This window comes from Narcine bancroftii, chromosome 6 (assembly GCF_036971445.1).
Source record: "Narcine bancroftii isolate sNarBan1 chromosome 6, sNarBan1.hap1, whole genome shotgun sequence".
Lineage (NCBI taxonomy): Eukaryota > Metazoa > Chordata > Chondrichthyes > Torpediniformes > Narcinidae > Narcine > Narcine bancroftii.
In genome coordinates this window covers 251,443,533-251,464,658 of record NC_091474.1, presented here as the reverse complement: position 1 = coordinate 251,464,658, position 21,126 = coordinate 251,443,533, and the positions used below count along the sequence as shown (strand labels likewise).

Sequence of the window (21,126 nt, the reverse complement as noted above, 5' to 3'; positions counted from 1 at the left end):
TAAAATACGGAGAAAGATTGAGTAAACTGGGTCTTTATTCATTGGAGCGTAGGTTGAGGGGGAATTTGATAGAGGTATATAAAATTATGAGGGGGATAGATGTGAATAGGCTCTTCCCCTTGAGGATAGGAGAGATTGGAACGAGGGGTCATAAGTTAAGGATTAAGGGGAAAAAGTTTAGAAGTAACATAAGAGGGAGCTTCACTCAGAGAGAGGTGGCTGAGTGGAATGACCTTCTGGAAGAGGTAGTTGCAGCAGGGTCAATTTTGTCATTTAAGAGGAGGTAAGATGAGTACATGGATGTGAGGGAATTGGAGGGTTATGGGCAGGGACCAGGTAGGTGGGACTAGAGGACTTCACTTAAATCGGTGCGGACTAGAAGGGCCGATATAGTCTGTTTCTATACTGTAATTGTTATATGGTTATATATCTATCCTGCACTTTCTTTATTTCTTGTAGAAATATTATCCAATTCTGCTCAGCCGTCCCTCCATCTAGCTTTCATTTCCAGTCAACTTGGGCCAGTTCCTCTCATAACACTTCAGGAACTGAGTTATAGGGAAAGATTAAACAGGTCAGGACTTTATTCCTTGGAGTGTAGAAGAATGAGAGGGATTTGATAGAGGGGAATTGATGGAGTGGAGACGGGCATTCAGCACAGAGGTGAGGTGAGACGAACTAGAGGATAAAGGACAAGCGTGAAAGGGAAAAAGCTTGGGGGGAACATGAGGGGGGAGCCTCTTCATGCAGGGAGTGGTGGGATTGAGGAATGAGCTGCTAGCTAAAGTGAATGCAGGCTTAATTTCAAGATCTGACAAAAATTTGGAGAGGCTTTTTGGATGGGGTACGGGGGCTATAATAGTTAAGGATGGATGGGTTAGATACGGGTCTATAATAGTTTGGGACAGATGGGTGGGGTATGGGACTATAATAGTTTGGGATTGGTGGAGTACAGGGCTATAATAGTTTGGGATGGGTGGGGTATGAAGGGTATAATAGTTAATAATGGATGGTTGAGGTACGGGGGTTATAATAGTTAATGATGAATAGGTGGGGTACGGGTCTATAATAGTTTGGGATGGATGGGTGGGGATACAGGGCTATAATAGTAATGGATGGGTGGGGTATGGGGGTTAATACTTTGGAACAGATGGGTGGGGTATGGGTCTATAATAGTTTAGAACAGATGGGTGAGGTACGGGGGTATAATAGTTAATGGTGGATGGGTGGGGTATGGGGGTATAATATTTTAGGATTAATGGGTGGGGGTACAGGGGCTATAATAGCTTGGGACAGATAGGTGGGCTTATGGGGGCTATAATAGTTTGGGACGGATGGGTGGGGGTACGGGGGCTATAATAGTTTGGGATAGATGGGTGGGGATACAGGGGCTATAATAGTTTGGGTCGGATGGGTGGGTGTACAGGCGCTATAATAGTTTGAGACTGATGGATGGGGTATGGGGGCTATAATAGTTTGGGACGGATGGTTGGGTTACAGGGGTATAATTTAAGATTAATGGATGGGGTTTTGGGGCTATAATAGTTTGGGACAGATGGGTGGGGTATGGGATTTATAATAGTTTGGGATGGATGGGTGGGGGTATGGGGGCTATAATAGTTTGGGACAGATGGGTTTGTTACAGGGATATAATATTTTAGGATTAATGGGTGGGGTACTGGGGGCTATAATTGTTTGGGATGGAGGGGTGGGGGTATGGGGGCTATATTAGTTTGGGACGGATGGGTTGGGGTACGGGGCTATAATAGTTTGGGATAGATGGGTGGGGTGTGGGATTTATAATAGTTTGGGATGGATGGGTGGGGTATGGGGTTTATAATGGTTTGGGACGGATTGGTGGAGAGTGGGGTTTATAATTGGGACAGATGGGTGGGTTATGGGGGCTATAATATTTTAGGATTAATGGATGGGGTCTGGGACTATAATAGTTTGGGAAGGTTGGGCTGAGGTACCTGTTTCTGTGCTGCGGTGTTTTCTTGTTAGGTCACCAGCTCTGACCTCCCATCCATCACAGGTGTCTGCGTGAGGCTCTGCCTCAGGAAAACAGCAACTATTAGAAAGGTCGACTGTCACCTCGGTCACTACGTCTCTTCACTGCTGCCTTGGGGCCAGGGTACAAAGGCCCAGTCCAGCACCTCTCTGTTCAACATCCCCCATTACCCTGGTCACTATGTCTTCTCACTGCTGCCTTCGGGCCGCGGTACAAAGGCCCAGTCCAGCACCTCTCTGTTCAACATCCCCCATTACCCTGGTCACTAAGTCTTCTCACTGCTGCCTGCGGGACATAGTACAAAGGCCAAGTCCAGCACCTTTCAGTTCAATGCTGATCAGACTCTTGAACCTCCCCGTACTGAACTCATCAGAAACTGCTCTGGCCCCCCTGAAAGGCCTGTCTGCACCACTGAACTCTTGGTATATTTGCACCTGATGGAAATGTGAACATCTATTGAACGTTATTGTGTTGAATTTATTTATGTGATTATTCAGTTTCATGTGGTGAGTGTGGTAATGTGATTTATACCATCGCTGATGTATTGAATCTGCCTGTGTGGCTGCAGCAAGTAGGAATTTCGGTGCCTCTGTACATTATACTTGTGTTTATGACAATAAACTCATCTCTCTCCCTCCCTCCCCATACCCTCCCATCCCTTCCCCATATCCTCCCTCCCCGACCTGTTCCCTCCCTCTCTCCCACCCTCCCTGTCTCTCCTTCCCCTTCCTGTCCCCTCCCTCCCCATCCCCTCCCTCCCTCCCCATCCACCTACCTGTCCCTGCCCCTCCCCCATCCTCTCCCTCCCTGTCCACCTACCCATCCCCTTCCTCACCGTCCCCTCCCCATCCCGTCCCTCCACGATCCCCACTCCCTCTCTCTCCCACCGCCCCCCTTACCTCCCCCCACCTCAGTCGGGGGCCAGTGTGCGGGTTGTGAACCAGCTGCTGACAGAGATGGATGGACTGCAAACCAGGAAGCAGGTCTTCATCATGGCTGCCACCAACCGGCCAGGTAATCAAGGGGGCCTTGGGTGGAGTTCTGTAGAAGTGGCTGTGTTTTCTCAGGGTTCCCAGAGGGTGGGCATGTTGTTGAAGTTCCTAGGGAGGGTAGCTCATGTTGTTGTTTAAAAAAGGCTCCAAAAGTAACCCTGGAAATTATAGTCTGGTGAGCCTGACATCAGCGGTAGGTAAACTATTGGAAAGTGTCCTCAGAGTTTGGATATACAGTATTTGGATAGCAGGGACTGATTATGGATCATCAATATGGCTTTGTGTGTGGTAGGTCATGCATAACCAATCTTATAGTTTTTCAAGGAGGTTACCAGGAAAGTTGACAAAGGAAAGGCTGTAAATGTTGTAAAAGGCATTTGATAAGGTCTTGCGCTGGATGGGTCACGTCTCCAGAATGGAGGACCATCGCCTTCCCAAGATCGTATTATATGGCGAGCTCTCCACTGGCCACCGTGACAGAGGTGCACCAAAGAAAAGGTACAAGGACTGCCTAAAGAAATCTCTTGGTGCCTGCCACATTGACCACCGCCAGTGGGCTGATAACGCCTCAAACCGTGCATCTTGGCGCCTCACAGTTTGGCGGGCAGCAGCCTCCTTTGAAGAAGACCGCAGAGCCCACCTCACTGACAAAAGGCAAAGGAGGAAAAACCCAACACCCAACCCCAACCAACCAATTTTCCCTTGCAACCGCTGCAATCGTGTCTGCCTGTCCCGCATCGGACTGGTCAGCCACAAACGAGCCTGCAGCTGACGTGGACTTTTTACCCCCTCCATAAATCTTCGTCCGCGAAGCCAAGCCAAAGAAGAAAGAAAGAAAGAAAGAAAGAAGAAAGAAGAGCATGGGTGGTTAGTCAGGAAGGTTCAGACGTTCGGTGTTCATGGTGAAGTACTGAACTGGATTCAACTTTGGTTAGATGGGAGAAGAAAGAGACTGGTGGTGGACAATTGCTTCTCAGACTGGAGGCCTGTGACTAGTGGTGTCTCAGGGGTCGATGCTGGGACCATTGTTGTTTGTTGTCTGTATCAATGATCTGGATGATAATGTGGGAAATTGGATCAGCAAGTTTGCAGATGACACTAAGATTGGAGGTGTTGTGGACAGTGAGGAAGGTTTTCAAAGTTTGCAGAGGGATGTGGACCAGCTGGAAAAATGGCAGATGGAATTTAATGCAGACAAGTAGGAGATGTGGCATTTTGAAAGGACAAACCAAGAAACAACATACATGGTAAATGGTCGGACACTGAGGAGTGGGGTAGAACAGAGGGATCTGGGAATACAGATACGTAATTCCCTGAAAGTAGCATCACAGGTAGATAGGGTTGTAAAGAAATCTTTTGGCAAATCAAACTATTGAGTACAGGAGTTGGGATGGCATTGTGAAGATGTATAGGATATTGGTGAGGTTGTAGTGGTTCACTGGAAACTTAATCGAACCGGCTCGGGAGGTTCTGAGTTTTGTCTTGACGTCACAATACGATGACATCATTTGGAACGGGCAGGGTTTTAAAAGGTGCGAGTGACTGTTTGAGTAAACGACTTTTACGGAACTTCGACTCGACTACGTCTGATCATTTTCTCGTTCATTTCACACTGCCACACAGTTGCTACAAGGCCAAATTTGGAGTATTGCATTTTGGCCACCTAACTACAGGAAAAATATCAACAAAGATTGAAAAAATGCAGGGAAGATTTACTGGGATGTGGCCTGGTCGAAGAACTGAGTTACAAGGAAAGATTAAACCGGTTAGGACTATTCCCTAGAATGTAGAAGAATGAGGGGAGATTTGATCAAGGTATTAAAGAAAATCTGTTCTCGGACCCCCTGCTCTTTGTGATTTTTATAAATGACCTGGATGAAGAGGCGGAAGGATGGGTCAGTAAGTTTGTGGATGATATGAAGATTGGAGGAGTTGTGAATATTGTTGAGGGTTGTTGTAGGTTACAACAGGATATCAATACGATGCAGAGATGGGCAGAAAAATGCCAGATAAGTGCGATTTTGGAAAGTCAAACTTGAATGTAGGCTACAGGGTTAATGGTCGGTTACTTAAGATAATGGAGGAACAGAGGGACCTTGGGGTCCAAATCCATGCATCCCTCAAGTTTGCCACACAGGTTGATAGGATAGTGAAGAAGACCCGTGGGATGTTGGGCTTCATTAATAGGGGGATTGAGTTCACGAGTCATGCGGTCACATTGAAACTCGACCAATCTCTGAGACCACACTTGCAATATTGTGTTCAGTTCTAGTCACCATATTATAGAAGGATGTGGAAGCTATAGAGAAGGTGCAGAGGTGATTTACCAGGATGTTGCATGGATTGGAAAATATGCCTTATGAGGCAAGGCAAGCAGAACAAGCACTCCCTCCCCTCTGTCCACAAATTCCCTCTCACAGTCACCCTTCCCTCCCCCCCACAGATATTATTGACCCTGCCGTGCTACGGCCCGGACGTTTGGACAAGACTCTGTATGTGGGTTTACCTCCGGCTGACGATCGCCTGGCCATCCTCCTCACCCTCACGAAGGTTAGTCCCTCCCCCACATATTGCCTCCCCTCAAACCCACCATCTCCCCACATTCCTAATCCTCCTCTCCCCAACCCCTCTCTTGCCCCTCCTTCTCTCCTCCACACCTTTCACTTCCCATCCCCTCCCCTTGTCCTATCTCCTCACCCTCTACTCTTTCCTCTGCCACCCCACACTCCCCCGCCCCCCCTCCTCCTCCCCAGAGGTGACAGCAAAGAGGAGGTCACTTTCCTCTCTGGGACCAGCGGGAAGGGGCAGACATGGGAGGGATTTTGTTGAGGGGATGGGTAAGGGGACGTTGTTGATGGGAGGCTGCAATTGCAGATAGGAGGGGTTGTAGTGGAGGATTGTGCTGAGATGGGGTTGGGGGAGAGGAGCTGACCCTGACCCAGTGTGTGTTGCAGGGTGGGAGCCGCCCTCCATTGGACAGTGACGTCGACTTGGGAGCCATCGCTAGGGACCCCCGATGTGACTGCTTCACGTGAGTACACCTCCCCGTCAGTGCGTATCTGCCCCCGTCCGCGTGTATCCTTCCCCCCCGTCCGCGCGTACCACCCCTGACCGTGTGTATCACTTCCCCAAGGATGCCCCCCCCCCCCCCCCCATCCACAGGAACACGGCCGGCCCTTCCCTCCGCCGACTGCCATCCTTCCCCCAGCTGTCCTCCCCGGCCACCCGTCCTCCCCGGCCACCCCTCCTCCACCACCAGTGCTGCCCCTCCCTTTCCACAATAGCACCTCCCCTTCCTCAACTGCCACTCCCCTCCCTCAATTGCCACTCCCCTCCATTGGCTGTCACTCAACCTGCCCATCTGCCCCTCCCCTATCTGCACCTCCCCCCTCCTCAGTCTGCCCCTTCTCTGCCACCCTTCCTTTCCCCATGCTGCCCTTCAGCTTCCCACGGCCACCCCTCCCGCAGCCTCCTTCCTCCATCCACCCTTCCCGTCTGCCCCTCCCTATCCACCCCTCTCCCACCACCATTGCTGCCTTGGTCCTGGGTGGGGAGTTGATCTGTGTGACGTGTCATCCCCAGAGGTGCCGACCTGTCTGCGCTGGTTCGTGAGGCATCAATCAATGCGTTGCGGCAACAGCTCTCCACCCCAGGGCCAGGTGGGCAGACGGGGGCATGGGGTGGGAGGTGGGTGCAGGCATATCCCCACAGAGGGGATTGGAGAGGGCAGGCTTGTCACCATGGAGGGAGAGGGGTCCGGATGGGAAGTGGGGACCGGGTCGTCCCCACCGAGGGGCTGGGGCCTGGGGGGGTGGGGGCAGGCTCGTCGCCACAGGGGGATGGGGCCTGGGGTAGGCTTTGTCACCACAGAGGGGCATGGAGCCTGGGGGGTGGGGGCAGGCATCCCCACAGGTGAGAGGGATGGTGGGGACAGGCTTGTTCCCATGGAGGGGATGGGGCCTGGGGGGGTGGGGGAGGCTCGAACCTATAAGGGGAGGGATGGTGGGGACAGGCTTGTCCCCATGGAGGTGGATGGGGCCTGGGGTTGAGGAACCTGGGCGGTGGGGGAAGCTCGTCCCCATAGGGGGAGGGATGGTGGGGACAGGCTTGTCCCCATGGAGGGGATGGGGCCTGGGGTGGGTGGGGGAGGCTCGAACCTATAAGGGGAGGGATGGTGGGGACAGGCTTGTCCCCATGGAGGTGGATGGGGCCTGGGGTTGAGGAACCTGGGCAGTGGGGGAAGCTCGTCCCCATAGGGGGAGGGATGGTGGGGACATGCTTGTCCCCATGGAGGGGATGGGGCCTGGGGGGGGTGAGCAGGCTCGTCCCTATAGGGGGAGGGATGGTGGGGACAGGCATGTCGCCATGGAGGTGGATGGGGTCTGGTGGTGTGGGACCTGGGCGGTGGGGGCAGGCTTGTCCCCATGATTGATATTCTTGAGGGGATGATAAAGATCTTCACTTAAATCGGTGCGGACGAGAAGGGCCGATGTGGCCTGTTTCTGTACTGCAATTGTTGTTGTTATATGGTTAAAGTTGATGAGGGTTGACCTGTGGATGCTGCCTTACTTGAACTTCAGTCAGGGGTTTGACAAAGTCCCTCATGGTCGGGCGATTCAGAAGGTGCAGACATATGGGGGATTGGGAGATCAGACCCGAATTGATGGCCACACAAGACAGAGGGGGGGGGGGGGATGGGGGGGACTGTTTCTGTGAGCTACACTTTCAATTATTGCAAACAACACAGTCATTGGAGGAGGTGATGTTGGGCAGGGGGTGGTTGTCAAAGGGTGGACCAGGTGGAGATATGGGCAGAGAAATGGCAGATGGTGTTAAGAACATAAGAACTAGGAGTAGAAGTCGGCCATCCAGCCCGTCGAGCCTGCTCCGCCATTCAATGCGATGATAGACTCATCTCCATCTACCTGCCTTTCCCCATTATCCCTTAATTCCTTTACCATATAAAAATCTATCCAGCCTTGTCTTAAATATATTTACTCAGGTCGCCCCCACTGTTTCATTGGGCAGCGAATTCCACTGATTCACCATCCACTGGGAAAAGCATTTTCTCCTCATCTCTGTCCTAAATCTGCTCGATCTTGAGGCTATGTCCCCTACTTCTGGTCCCCTTACCAATGGAAACAACTTACCTACCTCTATCTCATCTATGCCTTTCATAATTTTATATGCTTCTATAAGATCCCCACTCATTCTTCTAAATTCCAACAAGTACTGTCCCAGACGACTCAATCTCTCCTTATAGGTTAACCCACTCCTCTCTAGAATGAAACTGGCGAACCTCCTCTGGACTCCCAAAGCCAGTACATCCTTCCTCAAGTAAGGAGACCAGAACTATATACAGATGCAGCCTCACCAACACCTTGTACAGTTGCAGCGTAACCTCCCTGCTCCTAAATTCCATCCCTCTAACAATGAAGGCCAACATTCCATTTGCTTTCTTGATTACCTGCTGTACCTGCAAACCAACCTTTTGTGATTCATGGACAAGCCCTCCCAAGTCCTTCTGTCTGGCAGCATGCCATTGAACTAATATTCTGATCTTCCACTTTTCCTTCCAAAGTAGAAAACCTCACACTTACCAACATTCTACTCCGTCTGCCAGACCCTTGCCCACTCACTTCACCTATCTCTATCCCTCTGCAGATATGTTCTGCACAATTTGCTTTTCCGTTCAATTTAGTGTCATCAGCGAACTTAGATACACTACACACTGTCCCCTCTTCCAGATTGTTGATATACATCGTGAACAGTTGTGGGTTCAGCACTTGCCCCTGTGGCACCCTGCTCACCACTCATTGCCAACCAGAAAACCACTCCTGTATCCCAACTCTCTGCTTTCTGTTGGTTAACCAATTCTCAATCCATCCTAATACATCACCCCCAACTCTGTGTCTCCTTATCTTCTGTATGTCTTATATGTGGCATCTTATCAAACACCTTCTTTAGTTACCCTTTTGTATTTATATAATTATAAAAACTTTTACTGTCTCTTATATTTTGAGCTCATCTTTTCTCATCCTCTACCCTCCCTCTCATTATTGCTCACGTCGTGGTTTTTTGTTGCTTCTTAGTTTTCCCAACCTTCTTCTAGTTTCCCACTGCTCTTGGCGACTGTACGCACGAGTTTTTAGTTCAATAGTTAAAGGGAAAGGTTAAACAGGTTAGGACTATATTCCCTGCAGTGTAGAAGAATATGGGGAGGTTTGATCGAGGAATTTAAAATTATGGGGAGTTGACAAAGTAAATGTAGGTCGGCTTTTTCCATTGAGGGTGGTTGAGGTACGAACCCAGAGGACATGGGTTAAGGGTGAAAGGGGAAAGGTATAGGGGGAACATGAGGGGGGAACTTCTTCACACATAGAGGGGTGGGGGTGTGGAATGAACTGTCACCTGAGGTGGTGAATGTGGGCTCAATTTTAACATTTAAGAATTTGGACAGGTACATGGATGGGACAGGTATGGGGGGGGGTTGGGCTATGGACTGTTTGCGGGACAGTAGCACTAGGCAAAAAAAAGGTTCAACACGGACTAGAAAGGCTGTAGTGTTCTATGGTTCCATGATATCTTCCTTCCTTCATCTCCTAAGTTATCCAAGGCTGGTTGTCCCCACCCTTACTGTCCCCACTTTTAACTGGAATATACGTGAAAAATCTCCTTGGAAGTATCAACTGTTCCACTACTGTCCCTCCATATTTGCCTGCATTCCCAGTTTACCCTGGCCAACTCCTCCCTCATCCTCTTGTAGTTTCCCTTGTTTAGGAATAACACACTGCTTTTAGACTGAACTGTTGTACCCTCATTTTTATGATAAACTGTAATCAATCTTTTCAAGAGGATCCCTAACTACAAGATTACTAATTTTACCTGACACATTGAACAGGTCTAGATCCAAGACAGCATGTTCCCTTGAAGGATCAGTAAGTAATATGCTGTTGAAGAAAGCCATCACTTATGCATCACTTATTTAGATGAAATAGTGAAACCTTTGGAACGTAAGGGTTCAATCAGGTAGAAAGGGAAGATCTTGTTTGACAAAGTTGTTAGGATTCTTTGAGGATATAATGGGTGCGGTGGATAGAGGGGAACAGGTTGATGTATATTTGGATTTCCAGAAAGCGTTTGATAAGATGCCGCACAAGAGACTTCTCAGTAAGTTACAGGAAAGTGGAGTCCGGGGAAGTCTATTGGCCTGGATTGAACATTGGTTGTCTGACAGGAGGCAGAGAGTCGGGATAAATGGGAGTTTTTCAGGTTGGCAGAGAGTGGTAAGTGGGGTGCCGCAGGGGTCAGTGTTAGGCCCACAACTGTTCATCATTTACATTGATGACTTGGAGGAGGGGACAAAATGTGGTGTAGCCAAGTTTGCGGATGACACCAAGTTGAGTGGAAGAGCAAATTGTAATGAGGATGTGGAGAGTCTGCAGAGGGATAGAGTTAAGCTGGATGAGTGGGCAAAGGTCTGGCAGATGGAGTAAGTGTGAGGTTATCCACTTTGGCAAGAAAAATAAAAGAGCTGAATATTATTTAAAGGGTGAAAAACTACAGCATGCTGTGGTGCAGAGGGACTTGGGAGGGCTTGTGCATGAATCGCAAAAAGTTAGGTTGCAGGTGCAGCAGGTTATTAAGAAGGCAAATGGAATGTTGGCCTTCATCGCGAGAGGAATTGAATTCAGGAGTAGGGAGGTCATGTTGCAACTGTATAAGATACTGGTGAGACCGCACCTGGAGTACTGTGTCCAGTTCTGGTCTCCATATTTGAGGAAGGATATACTGGCTTTGGAGACGGTCCAGAGGAGGTTTACTTGGTTGATCCCTGGGATGAAGGGGTTGACTTATGATGAAAGATTAAATCGTCTAGGATTGTATTCGCTCGAGTTCAGAAGAATGAGAGATCTTATAGAAACATATAGGATTATGAAGGGTATGGATAGGATAGATGTAGGAAGGTGTTTTGAGCTGGCCGGGGAAACTAAAACGAGATTTGGGGGAGTAGATTTAGGACAGAGATGAGGAAAAATAGTTTTTCCCAGAGAGTAGTGAATGTTTGGAATTCTCTAACCAGGGAAGTGGTTGAGGCTGCTTCATTAAACCATATAACCATTTAACCATATAACCACTTACAGCACAGAACAGGCCAGTTCGGCCCTACTAGCCCATGCCGTAGCAAATCCCCACCCTCCTAGTCCCACTGACCAGCACCCGGTCCACACCCCTCTAGTCCCCTCCTATCCATGTAACTATCCAGTCTTTCCTTAAATGTAACCAATGATCCCGCCTCAACCACGTCTGTCGGAAGCTCATTCCACATCCCCACCACCCTCTGCGTAAAGAAATTTCCCCTCATGTTCCCCTTATAATTTCCCCCCTTCAATCTTAAACCATGCCCTCTAGTTTGAATCTCCCCCACTCTTAGTTGAAAAAGCCTATCCACGTTTACTCTGTCTGTCCCTTTTAAAATCTTAAACACCTCTATCAAGTCCCCTCTCAATCTTCTACGCTCCAGAGAAAAAAGCCCCAGTCTGCACAACCTTTCCCTGTAACTCAAACCTTGAAATCCTGTCAACATTCTCGTGAACCTTCTCTGCACTCTCTCTATTTTATTTATATCATTCCTATAATTTGGTGACAAAAACCTATTCAAAATTCGGTTAGATAAATTTTTACATGATAGAGGAATTAGGGGATATGGGGAGAAGGCAGGTAGGTGGAGTTAGGTCATAAATTAGATCAGCCATGATCGTATTGAGTGGCGGAGCAGCCTCGATGGGCCATTTTTGGCCTACTCCTGTTCCAACTTCCTATGTTCCTATGTATTCTATGAAATCCTCCTCGCGGTTGCCTCAACCAATCTGATTTTCCCAGTCTGTGCATGTTGAAGTCCCCCACGATAACTGCTGTTCCATCCTTACAAGCCTCTGATATTTCTTGGTTTATTGCCTGTCGACAATTCCTACCAGTGATTTTGTTTTTTACCAATCCTGATCTCTACCCAAATGGACTCAACATTTTGCTCCTTGGATCTTACATTGTCTCTTACTATTGTCCTGATCTCATCCTTAACTAAGAGTGACACCCACCTCCCTTACGTCCCTGCCTGTCCTGATAGCCCTGGATATTTAATTCCCACTCCTCTCCACCCTGTAACCATGTTCATGTAATGGCCATTAAATCAGATCTCTTTGTACTGATTTGTGCCATAAGTTCACTGACCTTGTTTCAAATACTATGGGCACTTAGATAAGGTGCCCTTATACTCTTTGTGCTTTTGAATTCTGGTCATCTTTGCCTCTTTTGCACTTCCCCCCCCCCCCCCGCTTCTTTTTTAAAACTTTTGCCTTATCCACAGTCTTACTTTATCCATCCCTCTACAATTTGTTGAACTTCATCCAGACATGTGAGGTGATGCAATTTGGGAGGTCAAATGTCAGGTGAGTGATGAATGTCAGGACCCTTGGGGCATGAAGAGGGCTTGTGTAGAGGGATCGGCGTTCAAGTTCACAGCTCCCTGAAAGAGGTAGTCAAGAAGGTGGACAGCAAATCAAGTTGTATCAGTACATAGTTTTGACAGGCCATATTTAGAATATTGTGAGCAGTTCTGGTCTCCCCATTACAGGAAGGATGTGGAGGTTTTGGAGAGGGGGCAGAAGAGATTCACCCATATGTTGACTGGATTCAAGAATGAGCAAACTTGGGTTGTTTTCTCTGGAGTGTGATAGGCTTGAAAAGGTTAATGAAACTGTGAGAGAATGGACAGTCATAATCTTTTACCCCAGGCTAAAGATATCAAACAGTAGGGGGGGAAATGTTTAACTGAGATTAACAAAGCAGGTGCTGAGTGCTGGGAGCAGGTGCGTTAGGGTTTCTGAGCCACAAGACTCAAGAGCAAGCAGGGAATGGAGGGATATGGATGGTGTGCAGGCTGCTGGGATTAATTGGTCATTACAGAGATGGGGTTAGAGGCCTGTTTCTGCGGGTCGAGCGGTGTCCATGACAACGGTCGATGTTTTGGGCCAGAACCCTTCATCAAATCAATTGTTCCTTCTCCACTGATACTGCTCAACTTGCTGAGTTCTTCCTGCAGAGTGTGTTTAAGGCCTATATCTGTGCTCTGCGACCCTCCCACATCCCTTCTCCCCTCCCTGCCGGAGCCGCACCACCCTATCACTCGCTCCTACATTGATTCCTGCTGTCTTCTAGCCTTGTGTGGTGGACTGAAAGTGGCACGGCGCCATTTTGAAGTGGCTCTCGAGAAAGTCAAGCCTTCCGTCTCCAAGAAGGTAAGATGACCGATGCATTCTCAGCAGGTGGGGAAGCACCTCTGGGAGGGGTTTCAGCTTTGGAGATTGGCGGAGAGTGGATGACGGGAATATCTATGCGAGGGTAGGGAACCAAGAGGCTGCTAAACCCTGGTGCTGAGGGTTAGTGATGGCTCGTGAATCTGGCTGGTCTGTCTGATGGAATGTAAATAGGGGCAGGGGGTGAGGGGGTGAGGGGGGGCTGGCCTGACCAACACAGAAACAAACACCAGGAATGGTCAATGTCAGGAAAGAGGTTCCTTATACCTGTTGGTCCCATAGAATCGTACAAACTCCCAAAATTTCACCTTTGAATGCACACCTTTGCCAGAAAACAACCTGTCCCAATCCATACTTGCAGTATCCTTTCTAATCCCTTCAAAATTGATCTTTCTCCAATTCAGAATCTCAATGAGGACTAGACCAATTCTTTTCATTAATCATTTTGAAACTAATGGCATTATGACCATTAGATCCAAAGCGTTCCCTTACACACACACTTCCGTCAACTGCCCCGTCTCATTCCCTTGTAGGCGATCCAGTGTTGCATTCTGAGGCAGAAGGATTGTTAGGGGCCATTCTCTCACTGAGGTGAAAGGAGGAGGCCATGAGTCTTCTTTCAAAAGGCAGACAATGTTGTGTGGGGCTGGTGCTATCGGCTGGGTAATCAGAAAGAATTGGAGGTGTAAAATCTGTAGAGAGAGAGCAAAATGATATAACAGGAAGTTGTGATAGTAGGAGATTTTAACTCTCCACATATTGGCTGGGACTCCCATGCTGTAAAAGGGCTGGATGGCTTGGAGTTTGTCAAATGTTCAGGAAAGTTTTCTAAATCAATATGTAGTGTACTATCTAGAGAGAGTGCAATATTGGATCTCTTTTTAGGGAATGAGACAGGACAGGTTACAGAAATATGTGATGGGGAACATTTTGGGGCCTGGGATCATAATATCATTTAGTTTCAAGTTAATTATGGAGAAGGATAGGTCTGGGCCTCAGGTTGAAAATCTAAATGGAAGAAAGGCCAATTTAGAGGGAAACAAAGGATTGGGCAAGTGTGCACTGGGACAGGTTGTTTCCTGCCAGAGTGTGCTTTAGTAAATGGGAGGCCTTCAAAGGTGTTGGTATCTTTCTGTCAGGATTAAAGGTAAGACTAATAAACATTGTAGTGATCCCATGGAAACCAGGTGTAATTGTACTGGAGACCCACAGTAGCCAGGTGTGATTGTCGCAGAGCCCACGGTAACCAGATGTGATTACAACGGAGCCCACAATAACCAGGTGTAATTGTCACAGAGCCCACAGTAACCAGGTGTAATTGTCCGGAGCCCACAGTAACCAGGTGTAATTGTCACGGAGCCCACAGTAACCAGGTGTAATTGTCACGGAGCCCACAGTAACCAGGTGTAATTGTCACGGAGCCCACAGTAACCAGGTGTAATTGTCACGGAGCCCACAGTAACCAGGTGTAATTGTCACGGAGCCCACAGTAACCAGGTGTAATTGTCACGGAGCCCACAGTAACCAGGTGTAATTGTCACGGAGCCCACAGTAGCCAGGTGTAATTGTCATGGAGCACACAGTAGCCAGGTGTGATTACAGCGGAGCCCACGGTAACCAGGTGTGATTACAGCGGAGCCCACGGTAACCAGGTGTGATTACAGCGGAGCCCACAGTAACCAGGTGTGATTACAGCAGAGCCCACAGTAACCAGGTGTAATTGTCACAGAGCCCACAGTAACCAGATGTAATTGTACTGGAGACCCACAGTAGCTAGGTGTGATTGTCATGGAGCCCACAGTAACCAGGTGTAATTGTCATGGAGCACACAGTAACCAGGTGTGATCATCGCAAAGCCCACAGTCTCAAGGTGTGATTGTTGCAGAGCCCACGGTAACCAGGTGCGATTGTCAAGAAGCGCCACGGTAACCAGGTGTCATTGTCGCAAAGCGCCACGGTAACCAGGTGTCATTGTAGCTTTGAAATAAACCTTTAATGTGGTTCTCTCTTGCCTCTCACAGGATCAGCTGATGTATGAGCGTCTGCAGCACTCCCTCAGTCGGTGAGAGGAGCAGGAGGCAGCCAGTGGTTGTGAGGATCCTGCTGCAACATCTGCTGTCCCTGAGTCATGTCTCACAACAATGCTGACAGAAGAGACCTGAATAATAACACCAGCCCATTGAGAAAAGGATAGGAACTTAGATCTTTTGGAAACAATTTTGCATTTAAATTTGAGGTGAAGTAGGGAGAGAATGTTTATGGACAGAATGAACCATTAGGGGTCAGCAATAAAGGAAGAAGAAGGTGGCCACCCACCCATCATGCTTCAGTCAAACCTTCTTGGGGCAGTCTCGATGTCAATCCCTTGGGCTGTCGTCTTCTCTGGGCTCCAAGGCACTCAGGTCTTTGTGAAGAGTTGCTGTGGACCCAGCCTGCTGCATGTGTGTCAGCTCCAGAGAACACAGCTTGTGGGGAAGTTGCACTACCACATCTTCCAACCATGGCCTTGCCCTTCACAACAGGTTTGTGTCAATTCTGCTGTTGGTAGAATTAAGCCCAATTTGTTAAAAAGCAACTGATCAGGCTTTGGGCTTCACAGTGTTGTGCTGCAGGCATTAGAATGGATTATCTCATTGACTCCATCATTCTAAGTGCTGATAAATCTGATTTCACTTTGTATGGTTGAAGGATTTTTTTGTTGTATGTCATTTAGCACATGAGCAATAGGTTGCACTCAAATGCTGATGTTCTAGGACAGCCATTCTCAAGGTAAAATATTTTTGTTACTTTTATAACCATATAACAGTTTACAGCGCGGAAACTGGCCATGTTGGCCCTTCAAGTCCGCGCTGGTTCACTTGAACAATTCCACTAGCTCTCTGCCAATAACCCTCCAACCCCCTCACCTTCACGTACATATCCAACCTTCTCTGAAATGACAGAAGGGATTCTGCCACAACTATCTCCTCTGGAAGATCATTCCATTCTTCCACCACTCTGAGTGAAAAAGTATCCTCTAATATTTCTCCTAAAGTTCTGCCCCCTTACCCTTAACTCATGCCCTCTTGATCCAACCTCCCCTGCTCTCGGGGAAGAATCTATTTACATCTAGTCTAGCAGTGTTAGATCTACTGTTGGCAAATGGGATGGGTCAAGTGACGGAGGTTAGTGTTGGCGAGCGCTTCGGGTCCAGTGATCATAACGCCATCAGCTTCAATGTCATTATGGAAAGAGAGAAATCAGGGCCAAGGATTGAGGTTTTTGATTGGGGAAAAGCTAGATTTGAGGAGATGCGAAAGGACTTGCAGGGTGTGCATTGGGACAATTTGTTTTATGGGCAGGATGTAGTAGAGAGATGAAAGTCTTTTAAAGATCAGATTTTGAGAGTGCAAAAGCTTTATGTTCCTGTTAGGTTAAAAGGAGGGGCAAAAGGTTTGAGAGAGCCGTGGTTTTCAAGGAATATTGGAAACTTGGTTCGAAGAAAAAGGGAGGCGTACATTAGATATAAGAAGCACGGAGTTAAGGAGATGTTTGAAAGATACATTGAATGTAAGAGGAATCTTAAGAGAGGAATTAGGAAAGCTAAAAGAAGGTACGAGAAAACTATGGCAAGCAGGGTGAAAACTAATCCAAAAGAGTTCTACAAATATGTTAATGGTAAGAGGAAAGCTAGAGACAAAATTGGTCCCTTAGAAAATCAGAGCGGAAAACTGTGTGTGGAGCCTAGAGAAATGGGGGAGATATTGAACAATTTCTTTTCTTCGGTATTCACTAAGGAGAAGGATATTGGGAGATGTGAGATTAAAAAAAAGCAAATTGGGTAAATATGGGGAATATAGAGATTACAAAAGGTGTAGTTTTAAGGCTTTTGAAGAATATAAAGGTGGATAAGTCTCTGGGACCAGACGGGATCTTCCCCAGGACATTGAGAGAAGTGAAGGAGGAAATAGCAGAGGCTCTGGCGGTAATTTTCCAAATGTCATTAGATATGGGGATAGTGCCGGAGGATTGGCGCATTGCGCATGTGGTTCCGTTATTTAAAAAGGGTTCAAGGAGGAAGCCTGGCAACTATCGGCCTGTAAGTTTGACGTCTGTGGTAGGTAAATTAATGGAGAAAATTCTTAGAGATAGTACTTATAAACATCTGGATAGACAGGGTCTGATCAGGAGCACTCAACATGGATTTGTGGGAGGAAGGTCCTGTTTGACCAATCTGATTGAATTTTTTGAAGAGGTGACTAGGAATTTGGATGAGGGTAGCGCAGTGGATGTTGTCTATATGGACTTCAGTAAGGCCTTCGATAAGGTACCACATGGAAGGTTAGTTAGGAAGGTGCAGTCTTTAGGTATAAATTTTAAGATAGTCAAATGGATTGAACATTGGCTGAAAGGGAGAGGCCAGAGAGTGGTAGTGGATAATTGTCTGTCAGGTTGGAGGCCGGTGACCAGTGGTGTGCCTCAAGGATCTGTATTGGGCCCATTGTTGTTCGTTATATACATTAATGATCTAGATGATGGGGTGGTGAATTGGATTAGTAAATATGCAGACAATACTAAGATAGGTGGAATAGTGGATAATGAAGAAGGTTTTCAAGGATTGCAGAGGGATTTGGGCTGCTTAGAAAAGTGGGCTGAAAAATGGCAGATGGAATTTAATGCTGATAAGTGTGAGGTGCTTCATTTTGGTAAGAAGAATCAGAATAGGACATACGTGGTAAATGGGAGAGCATTGAGGAATACAGAAGAGCAGAAAGATTTAGGAGTAACGGTACATCGTTCCCTGAAGGTAGAAACTCACGTGAATAGGGTGGTGAAGAAGGCTTTTAGTATGCTGGCCTTTATCAATCATTGCATGGAATATAGGAGTTGGGAGGTGATGTTGAGATTGTATAAGACATTGGTGCGGCCTAATTTGGAGTTCTGTGTGCAGTTCTGGTCGCATAATTATAGGAAGGATATAAACAGAGTGGAGAGAGTGCAGAGAAGGTTTACCAGAATGTTACCTGGGTTTAAGCATCTAGAGTATAGGGAGAGATTGGACAGATTAGGTCTTTATTCTTTGGAGCGTAGAAGGTTGAGAGGGGATTTGATAGAAGTATTTAAGTTTATGAAAGGGATAGACAGAGTGGATGTGGATAGACTATTTCTGTTAAGAGGAGGAAAGATTAAAACAAGAGGACATGAGTTAAGAATTAAGGGGCAGAGGTTTAGAGGTAACATGAGGGGGAACTTCTTTACTCAGAGAGTGGTAGCCATGTGGAATGATCTTCCGGGAGAAATAGTGGCGGCGGAGTCAATTGTATTATTTAAGAAAAGGTTGGACAGGTATATGGATGAGAAGAAGATGGAGGGTTATGGGCATTGTGCAGGGAGGTGGGACTAAAAAGGGGTGTTTGGTTCGGTGCGGACTAGAAGGGCCTAATGGCCTGTTTCCGTGCTGTAATTGTTATGTTATGTTATTCCCTTCATAATTTTAAATACCTCTATCCCCTCTCAGCTGTCTACATTCCAATGAACAAAATCCCCATCTTCTTAATCTCTCCCTGTAATCTAGATGCTGTAAGGCAGGCAACATCCTTGTAAACCTTCTCTGCACCCTCTCCACCTTATCTATATCCTTTCTATAATTTGGAGACCAGAACTGAGCACAGTACTCCAAACCTGGCCTCACCAATGCCTTCAACAGTCGCAGCATCACCTCCCAGCTCCTATACTTTATAGTATGATTTATGAAGGCCAGCATACCATATGCCTTCTTAACCACCCTGTCTATATTGGAATCCACCTTCAGTTAATCTGTACCATAACCCCCCCCCCCCCAAGTCCCTCTGCTCCTCTACGTGCCTCAATACCCTCCCCTTAACTGCATATGTCCTATTCCGGTTATTTTTTACTGAAATTCAACACCTCACTCTTGTCTACATTGAATTCCATCTGCCATCTTTCAGCCCATTCTTCCAAACAAACCAAATCCTTCTGTAATCCAAGAAGATCTCTCACTATCTACCACTCCCCCTATTTTTGTATCATCGACATATTTGTTTACCCAGTTAATTACACCCTCTAAATCATTAATATAAATGATAAACAACAAGGGACCCAGCACTGATCCCTGAGGCACCCCTGCTTGTCACAGGCTTCCAACCTGACAGACAGTTGTCCACCATGACTCTCCACTGTCTATCTTCCAGCCACCTCTGAACCCATGTCACGATCTCAACTAATTCCTAGTAACTGAACCTTCCATGTGGAACCTTATCAAAAACCTTATTAAAATCCAAATAAATCAAATCAACTGCTCTACATTCATTAAGTTAATTTTCCTTTTACAAACCCATACTGGGTGCCCCTAATCAATCCCTGCCTATCCAGATATGCGTATATACGATCTCAAAGAATAACCTTCCCCACCACTGAAGTCCAACCTACTGGCCGATAATTACTTGGCCTACACCTGATGCTTTTTTTTTTAAACACAACCCTCCAATCCTCCTCCAGTGATCTTTGAAAAATCACTGTCAGCCCCTGCTATTTGTTCCCTGACCTCCCTTAAAGTCCTAAGAAAACCATCAGGACGAGGAGACTTATCCACCTTATTGATCCTCGAAGATCCAAAACCCTTATTTTACTAATCCCTATCCTCTCTATAACTAAGCCTTTTGCCTCTCTTATCTCGTATAGCTTAATGTCCCTTTCCCTCGTGAATATTGACGAGAAAAAAATTGTTCAATATTTCTCCCATCTCATACGGTTCCTGACCTAGTTCACCGGTCCCATCATCCAATGGACCTATTCTATCCTTAACCCTCCTTTTATAGTTCACATATCCATAAAACACAGGAGGAGAAAAGTATGGAAAAAAAACAACCGAACTTGACTGTTTTGCAGAATCCAATGGTTGAGGAGGGAATAGCCCAAAACAATCCTGTTGAAGGATATACATTTTGTCTTGGCCAAGCTGATGTCCATGGGGTGGGTGGCAGTGAATTTCATCAGAGCTCAGGGGAACGAATGGAAAACTTCTGCATTGACGTGAAGCCTCTAATATGTAGTAACCAACATCACTGCTTCACTGACAGTTCAGGATTTGGCTCACATGACCAGTGCTCTAAACTTGCTGGGGTGCCCTTCCCCTCAGGTTCACAGGAAAACATACTGTAGCAACAGTGAATTGGAAGTACTGTAAAGTGTGGCAGCAACACCATGCTGGATTCATTGTTTGGAACCTCTAGTTTCAGCCCTTCCCAGGCTGTCTCATACAGCACCTCCCATTCCAAGGTTTCCCAAAAACACCCCTCATCCTCCTGCATCCCACAGAATAAAGCCTGAGCCTGCTCCACTTCTCCCTATAACTCAGCACCTCTACCCCCCTCTTTACCCCTGACAGAAATCCAAATGGGACCTCACGAGTGTCTTTGTGCAATTGCAACAAAACCTCCCAACTTCCAGACTCTTGAAGGCCAATGTTCCAAAAGTCTTTTTGACCACCCGATCTACCTGTGCTCTGCCACTCACCATGATCTGACCTTGTCAGATCACCTCATTTCTCAGTATTACATTCTTCAGACCAACTAATCAAGATCTTGCTACAATCTGTAGCTTTATCTACAAACTTTCTCATCCTGCTGTTTATGTTTTCTACCAAATCATTCAAGTAGATGACAAACAGCCCAAGTTGTCATGAGAGTCATTGACCAGGTCAGCCTCCATATATGGAAATTTTTCTTCCCTCGTCTTAAATGTTGCACATTTCACTTGCCTTGATTGCTGGCAGTTGCCATGGTGTGGTGTTCAGGGATGACTCGAG

At 47.1% G+C, this 21,126-nt stretch overlaps 1 protein-coding gene across 1 annotated transcript in view; it reads left to right on the top strand.

The window, feature by feature from the left end:
- nvl (nuclear VCP like) overlaps nucleotides 1–15,996 on the top strand; it is a 66,008-nt gene extending 50,012 nt beyond the window's left edge. The window contains 6 exon segments of the mRNA XM_069887958.1: nucleotides 2,926–3,025; nucleotides 5,447–5,553; nucleotides 5,958–6,034; nucleotides 6,586–6,662; nucleotides 13,222–13,301; nucleotides 15,341–15,996. Of these exon segments, the coding sequence (XP_069744059.1) occupies nucleotides 2,926–3,025; nucleotides 5,447–5,553; nucleotides 5,958–6,034; nucleotides 6,586–6,662; nucleotides 13,222–13,301; nucleotides 15,341–15,385 (486 nt within the window). The 3' untranslated portion in view covers nucleotides 15,386–15,996.
- The last annotated feature ends 5,130 nt before the right edge of the window (nucleotides 15,997–21,126 follow it).